General features: G+C 39.0%; 1 protein-coding gene across 1 annotated transcript in view; it reads right to left on the bottom strand.

Moving 5' to 3' along the window:
• Positions 1 to 625: 625 nt before the first annotated feature.
• SLC7A11 (solute carrier family 7 member 11) overlaps positions 626 to 20,189 on the bottom strand; it is a 70,753-nt gene continuing 51,189 nt past the window's right edge. The window contains 5 exon segments of the mRNA XM_032223950.1: positions 626 to 1,499; positions 6,242 to 6,419; positions 9,195 to 9,341; positions 11,118 to 11,176; positions 11,179 to 11,213. Of these exon segments, the coding sequence (XP_032079841.1) occupies positions 1,432 to 1,499; positions 6,242 to 6,419; positions 9,195 to 9,341; positions 11,118 to 11,176; positions 11,179 to 11,213 (487 nt within the window). The 3' untranslated portion in view covers positions 626 to 1,431.

Here is a 20,189-nt window from a genome sequence, read left to right as displayed (position 1 = left end):
ACCAAAGCAGAATGGCTTAGAGCAGGGCTGTCAAATTTCCAGCCTGCAGGCTGGATACATCATGTGTTGGCCACGCCTACACCTAGTTTAACAAAGGGACCTGGCAATGACATTCAGTGGTGTTAGAGCACAACTAATGGTTTCTTGTACCAAATTAATCATTCTCTGTAGTGCCTCCCTGTTGAACCAGCGAACCATACTGTTATACAGTATGTAAGGATGCTTTCTATCAGTCTACAATAGAAAGTGGTCATCAGTCATTGTTCCACCTGATTTTTCCGCAGGACTTTAAAGAAATGAAGTCTCTGTTGACCCTTACTAACCACCAGGGATGTGTTGTTTTTCCAGGTGAGATCTTGACTAATAAGCACGCCCAAGAATTTAAAAGAGGAAACCCTCTCCACACAGCTCCCCCTTGATATACAGTGGAGCAGGTCCAGCACCATCTCCTTTGTCTTGCTACTGTTTAAATGTAGGTTGTTTTTTGAACACCATGTGGATAGCTTCTGGACTTCTTCTCTGTATGCTGATTTGTCCCCTTACAAGCCCTTATCATTTGCCAGAATGTTTGATATGAGTTGTAATACAAAATTCCTAGCCCAAACCATGTTGCTTTTTCTTGATCAAATGCTGATTGATCTCTTCAAATGAATGCTGTATTTATGCTGTTTTTCAATAACAAGACAGTAAAATGGAGAACCTCAAATAAATTGTGAATTTGTGTTGATTTGCAATAAAGAGACAGTAAAATGGAGCAAACATTTAGAATGATACATTTCTTATGTGTAAGAATTGACAAAGAAGGTTCCTCTGTCCATCATTTGGCATGTTTCTTTGGTGTCAGGACAATTCAGCGGTCTTAACTACAACTGATTAAGGGGAAATAGAGTTATTTTTAATGCAATAGTGTCCCCAATGAACTATAACTGTTGCTTTAAAAAAAGAACAAATAATGGAATAATTTTGTATTAATATAATTCTTTACTGTTGTCTTACATCAGGTCCAGCATGGAGTTCTGATATAATCCATTCTAATATTTCTAGCTATGATGAACATTTTTAAAACAAATGTTCTTAGTAAATATCGGTATGACCAATTGGACGTCTTATACATTTAAAATATAGAAAATACCACATCAACTCCATTTGCAAAGGAGAAGATAAATACTATTTTACAATAGTTTTAAAACAGTTGTCTACAAAACTGTTGATACAGTATCAGATAACCTTTTAATGTACAGTATGTATACACATACATTCATAACAATTCCATTTAAAGTTTTCATCAAATATCAGGTTAAAACTGATGCCCCAATATAACTTTTTCCAGTAAAACTTTTTTTAAAGCCATTTTGGCAAAAAAAAAATGTTCATTCAATCAATGAAGAACTTAGACGTTTGTCTAACAATGAAAATTCTTCTAGCTGAAGATCACAAATCTGGATTTTCTTCTGTTGGAACAACTTCTAAGATTATTTGCAATGTTGATGTCATGTTGTCTGTGAAAGAACAATATATGAGAGAGTCTGTTCATGTTTACTCAGATGTAAATTCAAATAGCTTTTTTTAAAGAACATTTGGAATAGGACTATAGACAGAAAAAGAGATAGAGGCATAGAATTCAAATGAAGCAACTGACAGTTTGAGTCAAATTCAAAATATGTGTTGCATAAAATGTTATAAAATGAGTCTGGTAATTCATTTTTTTTTTAGAATTTGAATGTTATTAAACTTTTTAAGAAGATAGCCTTTACAAAGTAATAGAAAAATAAATTAAAAAATAATCTGGCAAATTCTTACTCTCAACAGTACATTATATATTGCAATTATCATTACCTGCTCCTGTTAGATTTATTCATATATAGGGACAGTTGGTTTCTCTCATTCTAAATTACCACATAGAATTGTTCTTAGAATAAAAAATAGTATTGTTCCTACATACTATTGGCATTACTTCCAGGAAATGTAAATGTAAATGTAAATGTAAATAAATAATAAATAATAAATAATAAATAATAAATATAATAATAAATAATAAAAATAAATAATAATAATAAATAATAAATAATAAATAATAATAATAATAATAAATAATAAATAATAAATAATAATAAATAATAAATAATAAATAATAAATAATAAATATAATATAAATATAATAATAAAAATAAATAATAAATATATAATAAATAATAAAAATAAAAAAAAAAAAAAATAAATAATAAATAATAAATAATAATAATAATAAATAAAAATAATAAAATAATAATAAATAATAAATAATAATAATTAATAAATAATAATAAATAAATAAATAAATAATAATAAATAAATAAAAAACTGTTATTGGAATGTAGGGCAAAATGTCATACTCTACCTATCTAATAGCTCCCTTATGTTCCTTAAAATCAGATTTTACATCCATGCAGTAAAAAACCAATGCAAAAAACCATTAAAACATGCCAAGACATTCAATATATTTTGGTTCCATCGTGTTCATTTGGTTTTAAAGTTTAAATAAATTGATTTATATTGCAATTTTGCATCTGTGAATGTCCCACTCAAATAGTTCATATGTTCTCTTCCTACTTAAACCATTTAATTATTCCTGAAAACTATTTTAGAAAAATGAGGAAACCTTTTTGACCAAATTAACTTAGCATACAGAAGGGATGATGACTATCCATATTTAGTAATATGTCTTAAGATCAAAACCACTGATGCCTTAAGAAGGAACAAAGGTCTATGGTTCCTTCATATAGGATTATTTAGTATATGAAAAAAATACGTTGTTGTCTCCCTAACAAATAATTGCTATTAGATTGCCCATGAGATGGAAGCTTAGCAATCTAATTACAAACTATTTTGTATACCGAATTTAAACTGGGTTTTCAGAGTCTGTGTGCTTCATTTATGGTATTATATTTTCTCCTGCCAGGAAACAATAATAGTCGCAGCGCTAAAAAAAATCACTGCATTGTTACCAAGAGCATAAATCTGAAACGTTTTACTTTTTACTTAAATGTAATGGTTCAACAGTGGCATCCTGTGGCCAAACTGATTTATGAAACTGCAACTCAGTAGCTTGTGAAATTGTAACTACCTGATGAAATAATAAAATACAAAGACTCTTCTGAGGCAGAGAGAATGACTACAGAATTCTACAGACATAAGGTAAGATATGTAGCTTTAAGGTGCTGGAAAAAAGAGGAAGTTTTTCCTTTTTTCTTACTGCGTTCTTGTGTTCTGCGTTGCGTGCATTTATTTCCTGTTCGTTTGTCCTGTGTATGTTGCAGGGCAGATTTTGCAAGAATGCAGTAAGAAAAAAAAAAAAACTTCCTCCCTTTTCCAGCACCTTAAAGCTACAGGACATGAAATTAATTTGAAGGAACAAGGTTAATCTCCAAACTGAACACTTCAACAAGAGAATAATTATGGAAGCTATCGAAATAGAGCAACACCCACACCATGAATAAATGTGATGATACCTCCCGCTTACCAGATATCTGGAAACCAGCCCTGGTAAACAAACGAGCCCCACCCCACCCAGGCCGTTACAACATAAAACAACAACTGACCCATAGCCAGCACCAATCAGCACCAATCTACCAATCATGATACAACCACACACCAATCATTCCACTTACTGAAACAACACTCCACAAACACACACCAAGATTTATAGAAAGATGGCAGCTCTGGCCACACTTTAAGCCCAAAACACCAGCCTGAGGATGGCGAATGAGACCTCGCCAAAACGTTGCCAAGACAATCTCAATCTTACATGGAAAAGGACCCGAATACAACAAGACCAGCATACCTACACCCTGAAAATCTACGAAAACATATGTATATGTATATGTATACGTATACGTTATATATGAGAGAGAGAGGGGGAGGGAGGGAGAGAGAGAAAAGAGAGAGAGAGAGAGAGATTGTATATTTATATATAATAACTCTATGATATAATTTAGCAACCATGTTTTAATAACAATTTTTGGATATATAGTAAATATTCCATTTCACATTCTTGAAAAATAGTCTGTTAGCCTATATACCCCTCCCTTTCTCCCTCCTCCTTCCCTCCCTCCCCCCCTCTCTCATACACACACACAAACACACACACATGCATAAACACCATTACACAAGATTGTAGATGTTTCTTTCTGCAGAAGCAGCAACAATTGTGTGTGTTAAAGCATAACTAGTTAAAATTAATTGCAACTATATTAAGGGATTTCTTTTTAGAAGAATCACAGGTACTGGGGTTTTTCATTAGGGCTGCAATACATAGGAAAGAATGATATGGATTATCATTCCTACCCATTATAACTCTGACATTGTCCCCCGGGCCAAAATTAGCTTTGTGGTATAAAAGATTCCTAATTGTCTCAGCTGACAATATTTCCTAAAATTAATTGAAATGCTAGAGGCTGAGATTTTTCACAGGAATTTCTATTGAAAAGATGGAGCCCTTCAAGCCCAACATCCTCTTCTGTGCAGGAGTGCAAATTAAAGGATCCCTGACAGAAGACTATCTGGGTTCTGCTTTAGCACAGGTAAAAGGAATTTCTTGGAAACTGGCTGTATAGTACTGACACTCTGCTCCTAACAATTTATTTCTAATGTTCAATTAGCATCTGTGCTCAACTTAAACATAATGCCATAAGGGGTCTTCACATAAGGGTAGAGAAATAGTTTGAACTAAAATGTACCTATAAGTCTCAATTATGACCAAAGTGAAGTGTACTGATTTCTGGGGTCAATAAGATATAAAACCACAGAAATATACTAAAATAGTCTTTATCTTGGTGGTATTATCATGGAACTAACTAAAAATGAATACATACTTATAGTTTATCTATATCAGGGTGTCAAACTAGATTTCTTCCAGTGCCAGATCAGCATTGTAGTTCTCCTCTGTGGGTCGGTGCCAGGGCAGGAAGCGTGGGAGTGAGATGGGACAGATGCCTCCTACAGCACCCTGCTGGCCAAATGGGGCACTGGGGGTGCCATTTTAAATATGAATGACCTCCTGCAGCACTTTACTGGCCAAAAGGGGGCACCGGGGAATGCTTTTGCCCTCCATGGCCTCCTGCAGCACTCTGCTGGCCACAAATGGCCCACGTGGAGGCCCCACTGCCTCCGTGGCCTGTTTTCAGTATCACTGGCCTCCAGCACCACTCTGCCAGCCAAAACAGGCCATGCAAGGGTCTTGCCTTTGACACTTCCAGACTAGATTTAAGCACCCCATCTGCTGGATGCAGCCTGCAGGCCTAGAGTTTGACACCCCTAGTCTATATCCTTCCTGGCAGTCTTTGCCAACCAAGGTCATTATTGTTTATAAAACCTGGTGCACTGCATAAAATCACATTAGACTAACTCCCAATAGTGGGTTTTGAGTTTATAAGATCTGATACTGACTATAACAGCTAGCTGTACTTGATGAATTCCAGTAAGGCTGAAGTAATTTGTAGATTGATTCCTGGTGGCCAATAATGCAAAACCACTGATATTAATTGAAAAGTCAATTATATTATTAACAGGCAGAAAAGGAATTGTGACCTTGATGAGATAAAGTCATAAATGTGAGGAAATGTCTACTGGTTTCTTCTCTACAATTCACATAAAAATAATGCATTGCTATACACTCAAAGAAATTTCCACACAATTATTCAGTTGTCTCAAATATACTTGGAAAAAGACACTATCTTTGAGAAAGTACAGAAGAAAATATTCCTTCTGTACAGGAGCAATATGTAAACATTGCATGCTTATAGGAAATATACCTATCAAATGAATTGTCTCCTTTCTCAACAAATTTTAGGAATTACCAGTCAGCATTCATATTTCATTTGATAGACACACATGAAGATGGTTTTATGGTGATAGGAAAGACAACTAGAGACTCACTTTTTTAATGGAAAGAGGATTAGAACGGCGAATGCAGTTGTATTCCAAATTATAAAATGTGTGATGATTTCTATTACCAAAACCTACTCTCTAATTAAACTAGTGCAACAAATTATCCAGTACATCAGATTAAAAAAGATGATGACTGGTGTTATATGAGAATAGTAAAGTATGAAAAACATACATTCTCTGCTCTAAAGTTTTTTTTATATATAAAACAGTATAAAAATAAGAGTTGCCTTTAGGTAAGATGGGTGGCTTATAAATTTTATAAATAAGTCCATACATAAAAATACAAAAAAAATAGTTTTGCTTAAAATTCACTCACCTAAAAATCGCCTAAACCATGTTGGCTTCTTGTCCCATATAATAAAGAGGTAGTAGGCAGGGACTCCTGTCATTGTAATTGCAAAACCAATGCCAGTATTAACTGGATCAGCATAAAGTGACAGTGCAACCATGAAGAGACAGGTGAAGGAAAACAGAGCAGGAATAAACAGTGGCACCTGGAAAACATTCCAAACAATGAGTATTATAAATCTAAATTAGCTATTAAATGTCAGTAGTATTTAATATTCCATGACAATTAAATATAGTGACACTTTACAACTTTGGAAAAACCTGGATATTCAGGAAGACCTAGGCAAATGCAGGAGAATTATGGGAATATGGCTGCTGTGTGACAGCCATTTTAGTGAGCTCCTTATCTTCCTGTAACAGCTACTTTTATATGGCTGTAAAATAGTTTGTTTTATTTACTAATATCTATAAATTAGTTAAGTTAGCTTTTTTATTAGGAGCAGTAATTTTTAGATTAGAATTACATAGGATTTAAGTTTTAAATTACAAGTTTCAGAATTTATCAGAACATCATTGAAGCTATGGGAGTATGTTTTACTTTTTTATAACTGCCCAAGGATGCAGAAACAAAGGCCAGCAGAAAAAACAAAAAGATTCTTGAAAAGAAAACTTAAAAGGAGACATAAATTGGAATTACAGTTGGGAGGAAACTGCAAACACAGACAACCAAAGATAAATGACTTATTTCAACTAATGGACTCTACAAGGAAGTCTTCTTCCCTTTTTTTTTTTGCTCTTTCACCCTCATAACCTCAGTAAATAAGCCCTGTTCCTTGCTGGACTGGGAGGAAGATGACCTATGCAAATGCAAGTGGCTATTAAAAGAAAAGGAAACTACATGCATTTTTATTCAACATGCATCCCAGTGGTGGTTTAATTAATAACACGTTCTATACTATTGTCAGTTTTCTCAGTGGAATAAAGTGGTTGATGTGGTTAAAAATTGGAAAGATGTCTTTAAACTGGTAAATGGTACGTCTATGTAAACAAATACTTTTGAAGCTATGCTGGCCATCACCACTGAATATAATTCAAGGTATTGGTAATCATCTATAAAGCCTTTAATGATATAGGATCTGGGTATTTGCAAGACCTTCTCTTTTCAATTGTCTATTTAAGACCTGTCTGAATTGGCATGTTCTGGATCCCATTGGTTGATTGATTAAAGCAATGTCATCTTATGTGACTGAAAGTATTCTTTCAGAAGAATGCTGCCTTCTGGAACAGCATTTGCGCTGAAATCCACATGCACCGCTAATTGCTATGTAATTGTAACAGTTTATTTATTGTATATTTTGGTTTTTTTCTTCATGGTGCAGTTTTCTTTTAATGTTGTTTTGAATGAACATAAGTCACTCACAGTCATTTGTGGGTGAGAAGCCTTAGAAATTGGTTAAATAAATAAAAATAAAAGGGAATTGCATCAATTTATGAAAATGAGTTTTGTCAATGGCTATTAGTTTTGAGACTCTGTTATTCTACACCTGAAGCCACAAGTTCAACAGTATAATAGAAAAACAGTGGAAGAGAGGTTGCATCTGTGTCTTGCTCACAAGTACCACAAAGGCATCTGCACTGTGAAAAACAAAATGCTTAGTCCCATACAGTAAGGCTGATCAGATGTTCTCACAAATCTGTGCAGACTGTAATTTGAAAGGCTTGTATAATTTTTTCCCAGCATTTTTTTTGCTTTGCTAGTCTACCATCTACCATTTTAAATGATAATGCATAAGCAATGAGAACCAGAATGTAGTATTTTAGAATTGTCTATTTGAATGATTCTTACAATGAAACAAGATTTTCAGTGTATGATCTATGATTTAAAACTCTTCACTATATATTGATTAACTTCCCAGCTCAATAAATAATCAGGCAAAAGACTGGCAGGTTAAATGAATTTTAGAAATGAATAACAAGTTCTGATAGCAAGGTGTACCTATAATATTCATACTTCTTTGTTCACAGAAATTTTAAAAATATACAGTATATTTTTAACTTAAAAACTTGGAATCTATTTTAAAATGTAGGAAACCTACAATAAGTAATTAAACACTTCAGTTTTCAAGAATGATATAGTGTTCCTTACTGGAAAAACAAAAGCAAATTTTTAGATTTTATTTTAGCTTTTTTAATTTTTATTAAATAACCCAAGGCTGAAAACCTACCTAATATTTCTTCCTCCTATTTCTTCACAACAACCACTGTAAGGTGAGTTGGACTGACAGAGAGTGATTGGTCCAAAGTCACCCAGCCTGCTTTCATGCCTATGGCAGGACCTATCTTCTCTTAGTTTCTAATTGCTGTAACAATTAGACCATTAATAATAAAATCCCAATGAACTATTGAAAATAAAACTAAAATAAAATAAGGGGGAAATGATTCCTGTATCATGAAGCAATATAAAACAATGATCACGATATTACTGTATAAAGTAATATTGAGCAAAATATGTTCTTTGACTGCAGGACTGGAATCTGTGTTCTTTAACCAGCACTGAAATCACTTAAGGCCTAGCTGAGATACATAATCCCTAAAAGAAGCAGAACCAATTCAGGCAACTGCCATGTGACACAATGACTGAAGAATTGTCAATATTTTTTAACAATTCTTCATGAGTTCCTCAGTTTGATGTTGAAGAATGTGGCTACATTTGCCACCAAACCTGTTTGGCTCCCAAACTTAATTACTACCATAATTGTAATGGACACTGTTGAAGATAAGAAATACCATGCTGTTCTATTGGTGACATAATACCATCTTGTTTGGGGCTCTTCCTAAGCAAGGCCTCACGAGCTATTTTCAGAGAACAGATATCATAATGATGTAGGAACAACCAGAAAAGAGGATATTTTCATTAGGCAATCTCTTTTAAATATAGGGCTTGGACTGTTTATGGAAAACAGTCATGGAACCATGGTTACCTTGAAAGGACGAGGCATATCAGGACATTATATCTGAGATAGCATCCCAGCAACTGCCAATCCGATAAAAAGCCATCTTGCAAAACTGAGGAAGTTCAAGAGGCTGTAGAGATCACTGGTGAAGAGCATGATCATAGTGAGAGGGTACTGAAAAATAATTTAAAAATAAAAAAGTTTCATTGGTACAGAAGTTGTTGCTTATTACATTGTATTGGATACCATAAACCACATTGACCCCCCCGCACTTACTGAAAAAAAAATCAGTTAATCCATCTCTTTGAGACTCTTGAAGTTGGAGTTCTAACATTTTCTCCAAAATCTTTGCCACTGAAGAATGTGGTACACTAGACAACTGGTATCCAAAATGATTGGATCTAGAGATGGCTTCACAAAGAGAAGAACATTATCAACCTCACTGAACTTGATCCAATCATCCTAAAGGAGATTAGTTGAGTGTGAATGCAGCCCATATATGGAAGCTCATATGGTCCAGCACCCAATCCAACTCCTCAGAATTCATGAAATAAAATTGATGCCAGATTCTAAAGATTCTATTTTTGTCATGTCTCATATCCTGCCCATATGGAGTCCAAACCTCAGTAAATTTGACCAATGCTATTAGTGAAAACTTGTCAAATTATTCAGTGGCCTATAAATAGCTCTAGTTTGTCACTTTCTAATACCGTGTTTCCCTGAAAATAAGGCAGGGTCTTATTTTCTTTTGATCCCCCAAATAAGTGCTTGGCCTTATTTTCAGGGAGGTCTTATTTTTTGAGGTGCAGGAGGCAGTGAGTGTGGTTACCTCATGGCTGCTGCTGTGTTGCAATATTTTCAGAGAGGACTTATTTTCAGCAGACAGCTTATTTTAGCGCATGTGCTCAAAAGCCTGGTTGGGTTTATTATCTGGGGAAGTCTTGGTTACAGGGTAGGGAGTAAATCACACTAAAGTGGCTGGTGAGGCACAGACTACTGATGTAAAGGACAGAAATGTTACTGGCCTAATCACCACAATATACACTTGGATGTGAGCTTGTACCCATGTCCATTTCTGATCTCTCTGCACAGACTAGCAATGAATAATTAATTTTCTAATATACTGTTTCCACAATGAGATGCCATATAGTGGGTATAAGAGCGTCTGACCCTATTCTCCTCAGTCAATTCATTCTCTCTTTATACAGTCATGAAAGAAAATGTTTCTCCTGCAACCTGATTAACTTATATATGTGTAAGTGCTTAAGACCAAAACTATTGTATTAGTGAAAGGTTACAGCTATCCAGCTTGACAGGACTTTGTATTGTTCATTGGATTTGATAATTGTGACAGTGAGAAAGCAATGTGTATTCCTCCACTTTATCCAATTGCAGGTTCTATTATACATGTTCATTGTCATCATTAAAATTGTGGTCCTTTATCCAACCTGCCATCTCATTTCAGCATTGTAGATTGGTGAAATAAAAAGGGAGTTATATACATATGTATATGAATTACATAGAATTAGCACCATGAAAGGAGGGATAGTGCTGTTTATCTATCACTGCTGTTTACATATTTCTTCAAAATTGAGAATGTAACTTCAGATCTTCAAAGCAACACATTAGCATATAGCCTGTCTTTAGAATTTCACTGGTCTGCCTCCTATCTAGGAAAAGTCATTCCATTGAGAGTTTAACTAATCACTCTCATTCAACCTTCAAATAAAATACAGCAGTCTGATTTAAGTGCTGACCTGTGAGAGTTAAGGACAACTAGCAGAAAGTTCTTGAATACATCATCGCGTTATTTATTTTCCACCCCTCCAAACATAGTAAAATGGAAATAAATAACCACATTTCAAGTAGTGTTTAAGTTACATTTGAATGCTTCCGAGCAGGACCATGTTATACAGTGTTGATAAATAGCCATTTCTTTATATGATTTACCAAAACAATGACAGCTGGTAGAGGAGTGTGCTTGCGAACATGAATCATGGAGAGAATTTTGGAAGGTGACCCTCACGGGATGCAACGTAGAACATCCTGATGGGAAAATAAATTTGGACAGCTTTTAAAGATGCTCATTACCAAGATTAATTGAAGCAGTTCACCAGAGATGCTGAATTCATTCAAAGTTATCCTCAATAGTACTATTTGTTTCTATGCAAGGCCAGCATTAGAAGCTGAATTAAAGAATTTTAGAAAGCAAATTTAAAAGCTTAAGAAAAAACCTTCTAAAACCTATTTTGTACCTACATCTTTGTCAGTGTTCAAAGACAGGAATAGTTGAGCACTGCTTTATTTTACTTTTGCAGATAATTTCTATAAGTATCAGTGAAATTGTACCAGGCAATGGGAATAATAATAATAATAATAATAATAATAATAATAACAACAACACACAACAACAACAACAACACTGCCGGTCCTAAGCCCGGATGAGAAAGGAGGAGGGTTGGGGTCAGGTTGGCAACCTGGTCCCATAAAAAAAAACCCACCAACCCACATAATATGGTGAAAGAAACGAATAAAAATTCTATACCGCATCGGTCGTTGCGCGGGTTAACAAGGGCCACGGCGGATGTTGTGGTCCCTGGACATCCGTCGACAAGAGGCTACAAGTGGACCAGCCAACAAAACGACAAAAATATAGTGCAGATGAAAACCATGCCATAATGGCCTGTTACTACAACTCAGAGCAGGAAAAAGAGGTTATTTAAAGCGAAAGTATGAATTATGGAAATAACAATCCAGAGTCAAATGTTAGTGAACAACGACTAGCAGATCAAAGGTGATTTATTATACGGAATAAAGTGTTTAGTGAAGTTGAACTTGAGGAAATTCAGGCAAATTGCAAAACTAAAAAAACAACATCACAAGCAGAAATAACTGATATTCAAGACACATTAAAGACATTATAGTAGAACTTCCAGAAGAAGCTGTCGGGGAGGAAAAACAACACTACCCACCGCCAGAACGTTATGACTGAATCAACTGATGAACTAACTCAAAAACAAAAAGAATTGAAGGATAAGACCACGGAGCATTTTATGCTTAATGAGGAAAGGCAACGTCTACCATCATTAAAAACTGTGCCTAAGAAAATTTGGGCCCCTATCATGAAAGGTTAATGCAGTGTTTTCAACAATTGAATTAGGATCCATCTTGGAAACAAACCAGTTAATGTACAGCGCAGCTGTAATAGTCACTAATGAACTAGGCATTAAAATCAAAGTACCTAGTCCACAATGAAAAAGCATCAAAGCCAAAGTGGAAAATCCGATTAGAACAAAAAATTAAAAAATTAAGGACAGATGCTAGCAACTTAAAGAACATGCATGAGCAACAGCTTAAAAACAGCAAAATCATAGATCAGCTAATCAGAAGATATAGATTGGATACAAGAAACATCAATGAAGCTGTAGAGATTGTAAAACAGCGGATAACAGCAACAGCTAGAAAAATTGAAAGATATGAGGCACGAATCATTCAATACAAACAAAATCAGCAATTTCAATCAGACCAACGGTGTTTTTATCAAAGTCTTAATGTGAATGGTGACACCAAAAGTGAAAAAACCAGAAAAGCAGGCCACAGTGGAATTCTGGAAAGAACTGTGGGAAAATGCAAAGGACTACAATAAGGAAGCAAAGTGGATACATGACTTTGAGAAAAGCATTGGCAACAAACAAATGCAAGTATTAGAAATAACAACTGATATGGTCAAAAATTGAGTTAAAAAGGTAAAGAATTGGACATCACCTGGAAAGGACCAATTACATGGTTTCTGGCTCAAATAACTGACCAGTTTACATGCAATATTGGCCAGGCAACTGAATGAAATTTTACAAAAGGGACAAATTGATGAATGGTTGACAACTGGAAAAACATACTTGATTCAGAAGAGGAACAACCTGAAAACTAAGACCAACCCTTCAAATTACTCACAGGCATTATTGCAGATAACATTATGGATTATTTGGAAACAAACAACATCTTGCCAGTAGAACAAAAAGGCAACAAAAGAAGTAGCAGGGGCACAAAAGATCAGCTCCTAATTGATAAATGATATTAAAAAATTGTAAGAACAGAAAACCACTTAAATATGGTCTGGATTGATTACAAAAAGGCATTCGACTCATTGCCACATAGTTGGATCATGAAATGCTTAGAAACAACTGGCATTAGCAAAATATTACATCCTTTACTGAAAAGGCAATGAAACAATGGAGAACTGAGTTGGCAGTAGGGAATGAGAACTATGGAATGGTTTATATCAAGTGAGGAATTTTCCAGGGTGATTCACTTTCACCTCTTCTCTTTATCATCGCGATGATCCCCTATCAGTAATCTTAAAATGAAATTAGGCTACCAAACAGCCAAAGAGGCTGAAAAAATTCTCATTTATTATATATGGATGATTTGAAACTCTATGGAAAGTCAGAAATAGAAATCCAATCACTGACAAACGCAGTCCGAGTATTCAGCACCGATATTTCAATGCAGTTTGTCATGGAAAATGTGCCACTGTATCCATAAAAAGGGGCAAAATCACTACATATGAGGGAATTGAAATGGCCAATGGCCAACTAATTAAATGCAAAGAAATGAAGCCTACAAATACTTAAGCATTCTGCAGTTGGATAACATCAAGCATGGAGAAGTAAAAACTATTGTCAGGAGAGAGTACACCAACAGAGTTAGGAAAATTTGAAATCTAAATTGAATGGTGGAAATACAATCAAGGCCATAAATACCTGGGCAATACCAGTTATAAGATACACAGCTGCAGGGGTGGGTTTCAAAAATTGTTTGAACCACCTCTGTGGGCGTGGCCTCCTTTGTGGGAGTGGCTTGCCGCCCATGTGACCGGATGGGAGTGGCTTGCCACCCATGTGACCGGATGGGAGTGGCTTGCCACCCATGTGACCGGATGGGAGTGGCCTGCCGCCCATGTGACCTGGTGGGAGTGGCCAAGACGATGTTATTACTAGATATTACTAATTACTAGATATTATTAATATTACTAGATCATTATTAATGCATAGATAACTGTGGGACTTACACACCACCCACACCCACAAACTATGACAGTGCTAGGAAAACACCAAAAAAATAAAATCCCCCCCCCCAAAAAAAGAAAGACTGCCAATGAAACCAGTTTTTTTTTCCTAAGCCTAAGAACAGGAAAGACTAAGTCACTGGAATAAAAACCATCAAGGCAATGTGGAAAATTATAAAGGACAGGCACTCCAGAACCATCAACCACCTCAGAATTACCTAAACAAGTAAGGTGACCAGATTTTCAGATTGGTAAAGAGGGACACCATTGACCGGGGGGGGGGGAGCTAGGCCACGGCAGTTACTGCCAGCCTGCGACCTTGCTAGGGACTTCTGGTCACCTTAATTATATACATCCTCTCTCTCTCTATCCATCCATCCGTCTGTCTGTCTATCTGACTGCCTATCTAGTTATGGTATCCCTCTCCCTCTTTCCCCCCTCTCTTTCTCCATCCATCTATCTGCTTGCCTACCTATCTCTCTCTCTTTCTCTCTATCCATCCGTCTATCTGCCTGCCTAACTGTCTATCTAGTTATGGTCTCTCTCTCTCTCTCCCTCTCCCTCCCTCATTATCATCTATCTAGTGTTCTACCTTTTTATAAAATATTTTTTTATTTTTTTTGTTACATAGACCACATACCCACAACAATAAAAACAAAACAAAAAAAGAAAAAAACCCATCATCACATATAGCATGTCGTTTGGTTACAAGTGTTTTAACATTTATCATTCTTATACATTTATATTTCATTTAATAGGTTATAATATACAGTTTGGGTTGCTTTGTTTACCATCCCTTCCTCCTGTTAAACACCACCTTATTTTCCCTTTCTTTTCTCCCTTCCTCCCTTCTCTACTTTCTTCCTTCCTGCTCTCCTTTCCCTTCCTTCTTCCTGTACCTTTCTCCTACTCCTGCTCTTCCTCATCCCCTTCCTACCCTCCTCCTCCTCTTTCTCTCCTTTCCATCCTCCTCTCCTTACCTCTTCTTTTCACCCTCCCTCCCTTCTCTACTTTCCTCCTTCTTCCTCCTTCCCCTTCCTTCTTCCCTTCCTTTCTCTTACTCCTGCTCTTCCTCTTCCCCTTTCTACCCTCTCTCCCCCTCTTTCTCTCCTTTCCATCCTCCTCTCCTTACCTCTTTCTTCTTTCCCCCATCTTCCTTTCATTCTCTCCTCCTTTCTCCCTTTCTCCCAACTCCCTTTCTGGGAGTTGGGACCACACACTTTCAAGTCTCCAAGGTGGAGAAAGATTGATCTATCTAATTAATATAATTATTTCTCCCTCTCTTTTTTCACTCTCTTTCCAGCGCACACACGCAAATGCATAGGGCAGCCCACCTCACACACAGGTAACTCCGGGCGGCTTACGGGAAGAGGACAGCCGACCACTCACCCACGCGGGGGGGCAGGATTTCGCCAAGAAAGTTAACTTTCCTGCGAAAGGGGCCGGCAGCCTCTCAGCTCTTCCCAGCCGGGAAGACCTCCCCCCACTTCCACTCCTGCTGCGACCCTCCTCCCGCCTCCTCGGAGCTTCAAGCAAGCTAACTGGGAGGCTGGGGAAGAAGAAGAAACGAGGCGCGAGGTCAGCGGTCCTTGGGGTGTGGCGGAAGCGCTGCAAAAGCGCCCCTTTCCCAGCTCGGCTGCCGTTGCTGCTGCTCATGGCAGAAGGGGAAGAGGAGGAGGAGGAAGAGAAAGCGACGGGGCGGTCCCTGCAGCCGCCGATGCGGGAAAGGTGCGCTTTGACAGGGCTCCCACAGCCCTGCCAAAGCGCCCCTTTCCCAGCTCGGCTGCCGTTGCTGCTTCTCATGGCAGAAGGGGAAGAGGAGGAGAGGAAGAGAAAGCGACGGGGCGGGCCCTGCAGCCGCCGACGCGGGAAAGGTGCGCTTTGACAGGGCTCCCACAGCCCTGCCAAAGCGCCCCTTTCCCAGCTCGGCTGCCGTTGCTGCTGCTCATGGCAGAAGGGGAAGAGGAGGAGGAAGAGAAAGCGACGGGGCGGTCCCTGCAGCTGCCGACGCGGGAAAGGTGCGCTTTGACAGGGCTCCCACAGCCCTGCCAAAGCGCCCCTTTCCCAGCTCGGCTGCCGTTGCTGCTTCTCATGGCAGAAGGGAAGAGGAGGAGAGGAAGAGAAAGCGACGGGGCGGTCCCTGCAGCCGCCGACGCGGGAAAGGTGCGCTTTGACAGGGCTCCCACAGCCCTGCCAAAGCGCCCTTTCCCAGCTCGGCTGCCGTTGCTGCTGCTCATGGCAGAAGGGGAAGAGGAGGAGAGGAAGAGAAAGCGACGGGGCGGTCCCTGCAGCCGCCGACGCGGGAAAGGTGCGCTTTGACAGGGCTCCCACAGCCCTGCCAAAGCGCCCCTTTCCCAGCTCGGCTGCCGTTGCTGCTGCTCATGGCAGAAGGGGAGAGGAGGAGGAGGAAGAGAAAGCGACGGGGCGGTCCCTGCAGCCGCCGACGTGGAAAGGTGCGCTTTGACAGGGCTCCCACAGCCCTGCTAAAGCGCCCCTTTCCCAGCTCGGCTGCCGTTGCTGCTGCTCATGGCAGAAGGGAAGAGGAGGAGGAAGAGAAAGCGGCGGGGCGGTCCCTGCAGCCGCCGATGCGGGAAAGGTGCGCTTTGACAGGGCTCCCACAGCCCTGCCAAAGCGCCCCTTTCCCAGCTCGGCTGCCGTTGCTGCTGCTCATGGCAGAAGGGGAAGAGGAGGGGAAGAGAAAGTGACGGGGCGGTCCCTGCAGCCGCCGACGCGGGAAAGGTGCGCTTTGACAGGGCTCCCACAGCCCTGCCAAGCGCCCCTTTCCCAGCTCGGCTGCCGTTGCTGCTGCTCATGGCAGAAGGGGAAGAGGAGAGGAGGAAGAGAAAGCGACGGGGCGGTCCCTGCAGCCGCCGACGGGGAAAGGTGCGCTTTGACAGGGCTCCCACAGCCCTGCCAAAGCGCCCCTTTCCCAGCTCGGCTGCCGTTGCTGCTGCTCATGGCAGAAGGGAAGAGGAGGAGGAAGAGAAAGCGGCGGGCGGTCCCTGCAGCCACTGATGCGGGAAAGGTGCGCTTTGACAGGGCTCCCACAGCCCTGCCAAAGCGCCCCTTTCCCAGCTCGGCTGCCGTTGCTGCTGCTGTGGGCGGAAGGGGAGAGAGGAGGAGGAAGATAAAGCAGCGGGGTGGTCCCTGCAGCCGCTGAGCAGGAAAGGTGCGCTTTGACAGGGCTTCCTCTCCGGAGAGGTTGTTTTTTAAAAAGAAAAACCCTGCAGGCACCCAGCGACAGGGGCTAGGAACCCGGAAGTTAATTACTTCCGGGTTCACTGACGAACCGGATCGCAAGAACCGGTGCGAACCGGGAGGAACCCACCCCTGCACAGCTGGTATAGTTTAACTGGACACAAGCTGATTTGGACCTTTTGGACCGAAAACCAGGAAACTAATGACAATGCACTACAGTTTACATCCACGAGGTGATACTGATAGACTATACCTGCCCCGAAAATCAGGTGGTAGAGGATTATTACAAGTGAAGCAAATAGTTGAAGAAGAAAAACATCCACTGGCTGATTATTTAAGAGAAAGTCAAGAACATCTATTAACCGAAGTAAAGAACAAAAATCTATTGAAGGTCCAACAGAGGAAACAAGAATACAGAAAAGAATGGGGAGTTGGCAGAACAAAGCATTGCATGGCCAATTTCTGGAAAAAATAAAAGATAAGTGGACAGTGAAAAAACTTGGTTATGGTTAACAGCAGGTACATTAAAGAAAGAAACAGAGTCACTAATCCTGACTGCGCAAGAACAAGCTATCCGCACAAATGCCATTAAGGCCAAAATCGAAAATCGTCTGATGATGCCAAATGCAGACTTTGCAAAGAAGCTGATGAAACTATTGATCACATACTCAGCTGCTGTAAAAATCATGCAGACTGATTATAAATTGCGGCACAATTCAGTAGCACAAATGATCCATTGGATTTTGTGCACAAATTATAATATTAAAACCGCAACAACTGGTGGGAACATAAGCCTGAAAAAGTTACCGAAAACCAGATGGTCAAGATCTTGTGGGATTTTCGCATACAACAGACAAAGTACTGGCGCATAATACACCAGACATCACACTGGTTGAGAAAAATAAAGTTACAATCATAGACATCGCAATACCAGGTGATAGCAGGGTCGCCGAGAAGGAACATGAAAAAATCGCAAGATACCAGGACTTAAAAATCGAAATTCAACGACTATGGCACAAACCAGCAGTGGTAATTCCAGTGGTAATTGGCACACTGGTGCTATTCCAAAGCACTGGAATTACATTCAAAACAGTTAAAAATTGACAAAATCACCATCAGTCAAATGCAAAAAGCCACACTGCTTGGATCTGCACACATATTATGAAAATACGTTACGACATCCTAGGCCCCTGGGTGGGCCCGAGTAGTAACCAACGCCAAATCCGGCGAAACAACTGGCCGCTGTGATACAATTGTACAATAATAACAACAACAACAACAACAACAACAACAACTCCACCATTGCCGGTCCCAAGCCCGGATGAGAAAGGAGGAGGGTTGGGTCAGGTTGGCATCTGGTCCCATAAAAAAACCCCGCCAACCCATACAATATGGTGAAAAAAAAACAATAAGATTCCATACCACATCGGTCATTGCACGGATTAACAAGGGCCGTGGCGGATGTTGGGGTCCCTGGACATCCGTCAACAAGTGGGCTACAAGTGGACCAGCCAACAAAACGACAAAATATAGTGCAGATGAAAACCGTGCCATAATGGCCTGTTACTACAACTCAGAGCCAGAAAAAGAGGCTATTTAAAGCGAATGTATGAATTATGGAAACAACAATATCCAGATTCAAATGTTAGTGAACAATGACTAGCAGATCAAAGGCGATTTTATTATACGGAATAAAGTGTTTAGTGAAGTTGAACTAGAGGAAATTCAGGCAAATTGCAAAACAAAAAAAAACATATCACAAGCAGAAATAACTGATATTCAAGACACAACTAAAGACATTATAGTAGAACTCCCAGAAGAAGCTCTTGGGAAGGAAATAACACCACCACCACTAGAACTAGTTATCACTGAACCAACTGATGAACTAACTCAAAAACAAAAGAATTGAAGGATAAGATCATGGAGCATTTTCTGCTTAATGTGGAAAGGCAACGTTTACCATCGCTAAAAACTGTGCCTAAGAAAATTTTGGCCCCTATCATGAAAATGGTTAATGCAGTGTTTTCAACAATTGAATCAGGATCCATCTTGGAAACAAACCAGTTAATGTACAGCGCAGCTGTAATAGTCACTAATGAACTAGGCATTAAAATCAAAGTACCTAGTCACACAACAGAAAACATCAAAGCCAAAGGGGAAAATCCGATTAGAACAAAAAGTCAAAAAATTAGGCAGATGCTAGTAACTTAAAGAACATGCATGAGCAACACCTTAAAACAACAAAACCATAGATTGGCTAATCAGAAGATATAGATTGGATACAAGAAACATCAATGAAGCTGTAGAGATTGTAAAACAGCGGATAACAGCAACAGCTAGAAAAATTGAAAGATATGAGGCACGAATCATCCAATATAAACAAAAGCAATTTCAATCAGACCAACGGTGTTTTTATCAAAGTCTTAATGTGAATGGTGACACCAAAAGTGAAAAACCAGAATAACAGGCCACAGTTGAATTCTGGAAAGAATTGTGGGAAATGCAAAGGACTACAACAAGAAAGCAAAGTGGATACATGACTTTGAGAAAAGTATTGGCAACAAACAAATGCAAGTATTAGAAATAACAACTGAGGTGGTCAAAAATCGAGTTAAAAAGGTAAAGAATTGGACATCACCTGGAAAGGACCAATTACATGGTTTCTGGCTCAAATAACTGACCAGTTTACATGCAATATTGGCCAGGCAACTGAATGAAATTTTACAAAAGGGCCAAATTGATGAATGGTTGACAACTGG

Source organism: Thamnophis elegans, chromosome 9 (assembly GCF_009769535.1).
Source record: "Thamnophis elegans isolate rThaEle1 chromosome 9, rThaEle1.pri, whole genome shotgun sequence".
Classification (NCBI taxonomy): domain Eukaryota; kingdom Metazoa; phylum Chordata; class Lepidosauria; order Squamata; family Colubridae; genus Thamnophis; species Thamnophis elegans.
Note: the sequence above shows the minus strand (reverse complement) of the source record. Positions and strands in the feature narration are given on the sequence as shown.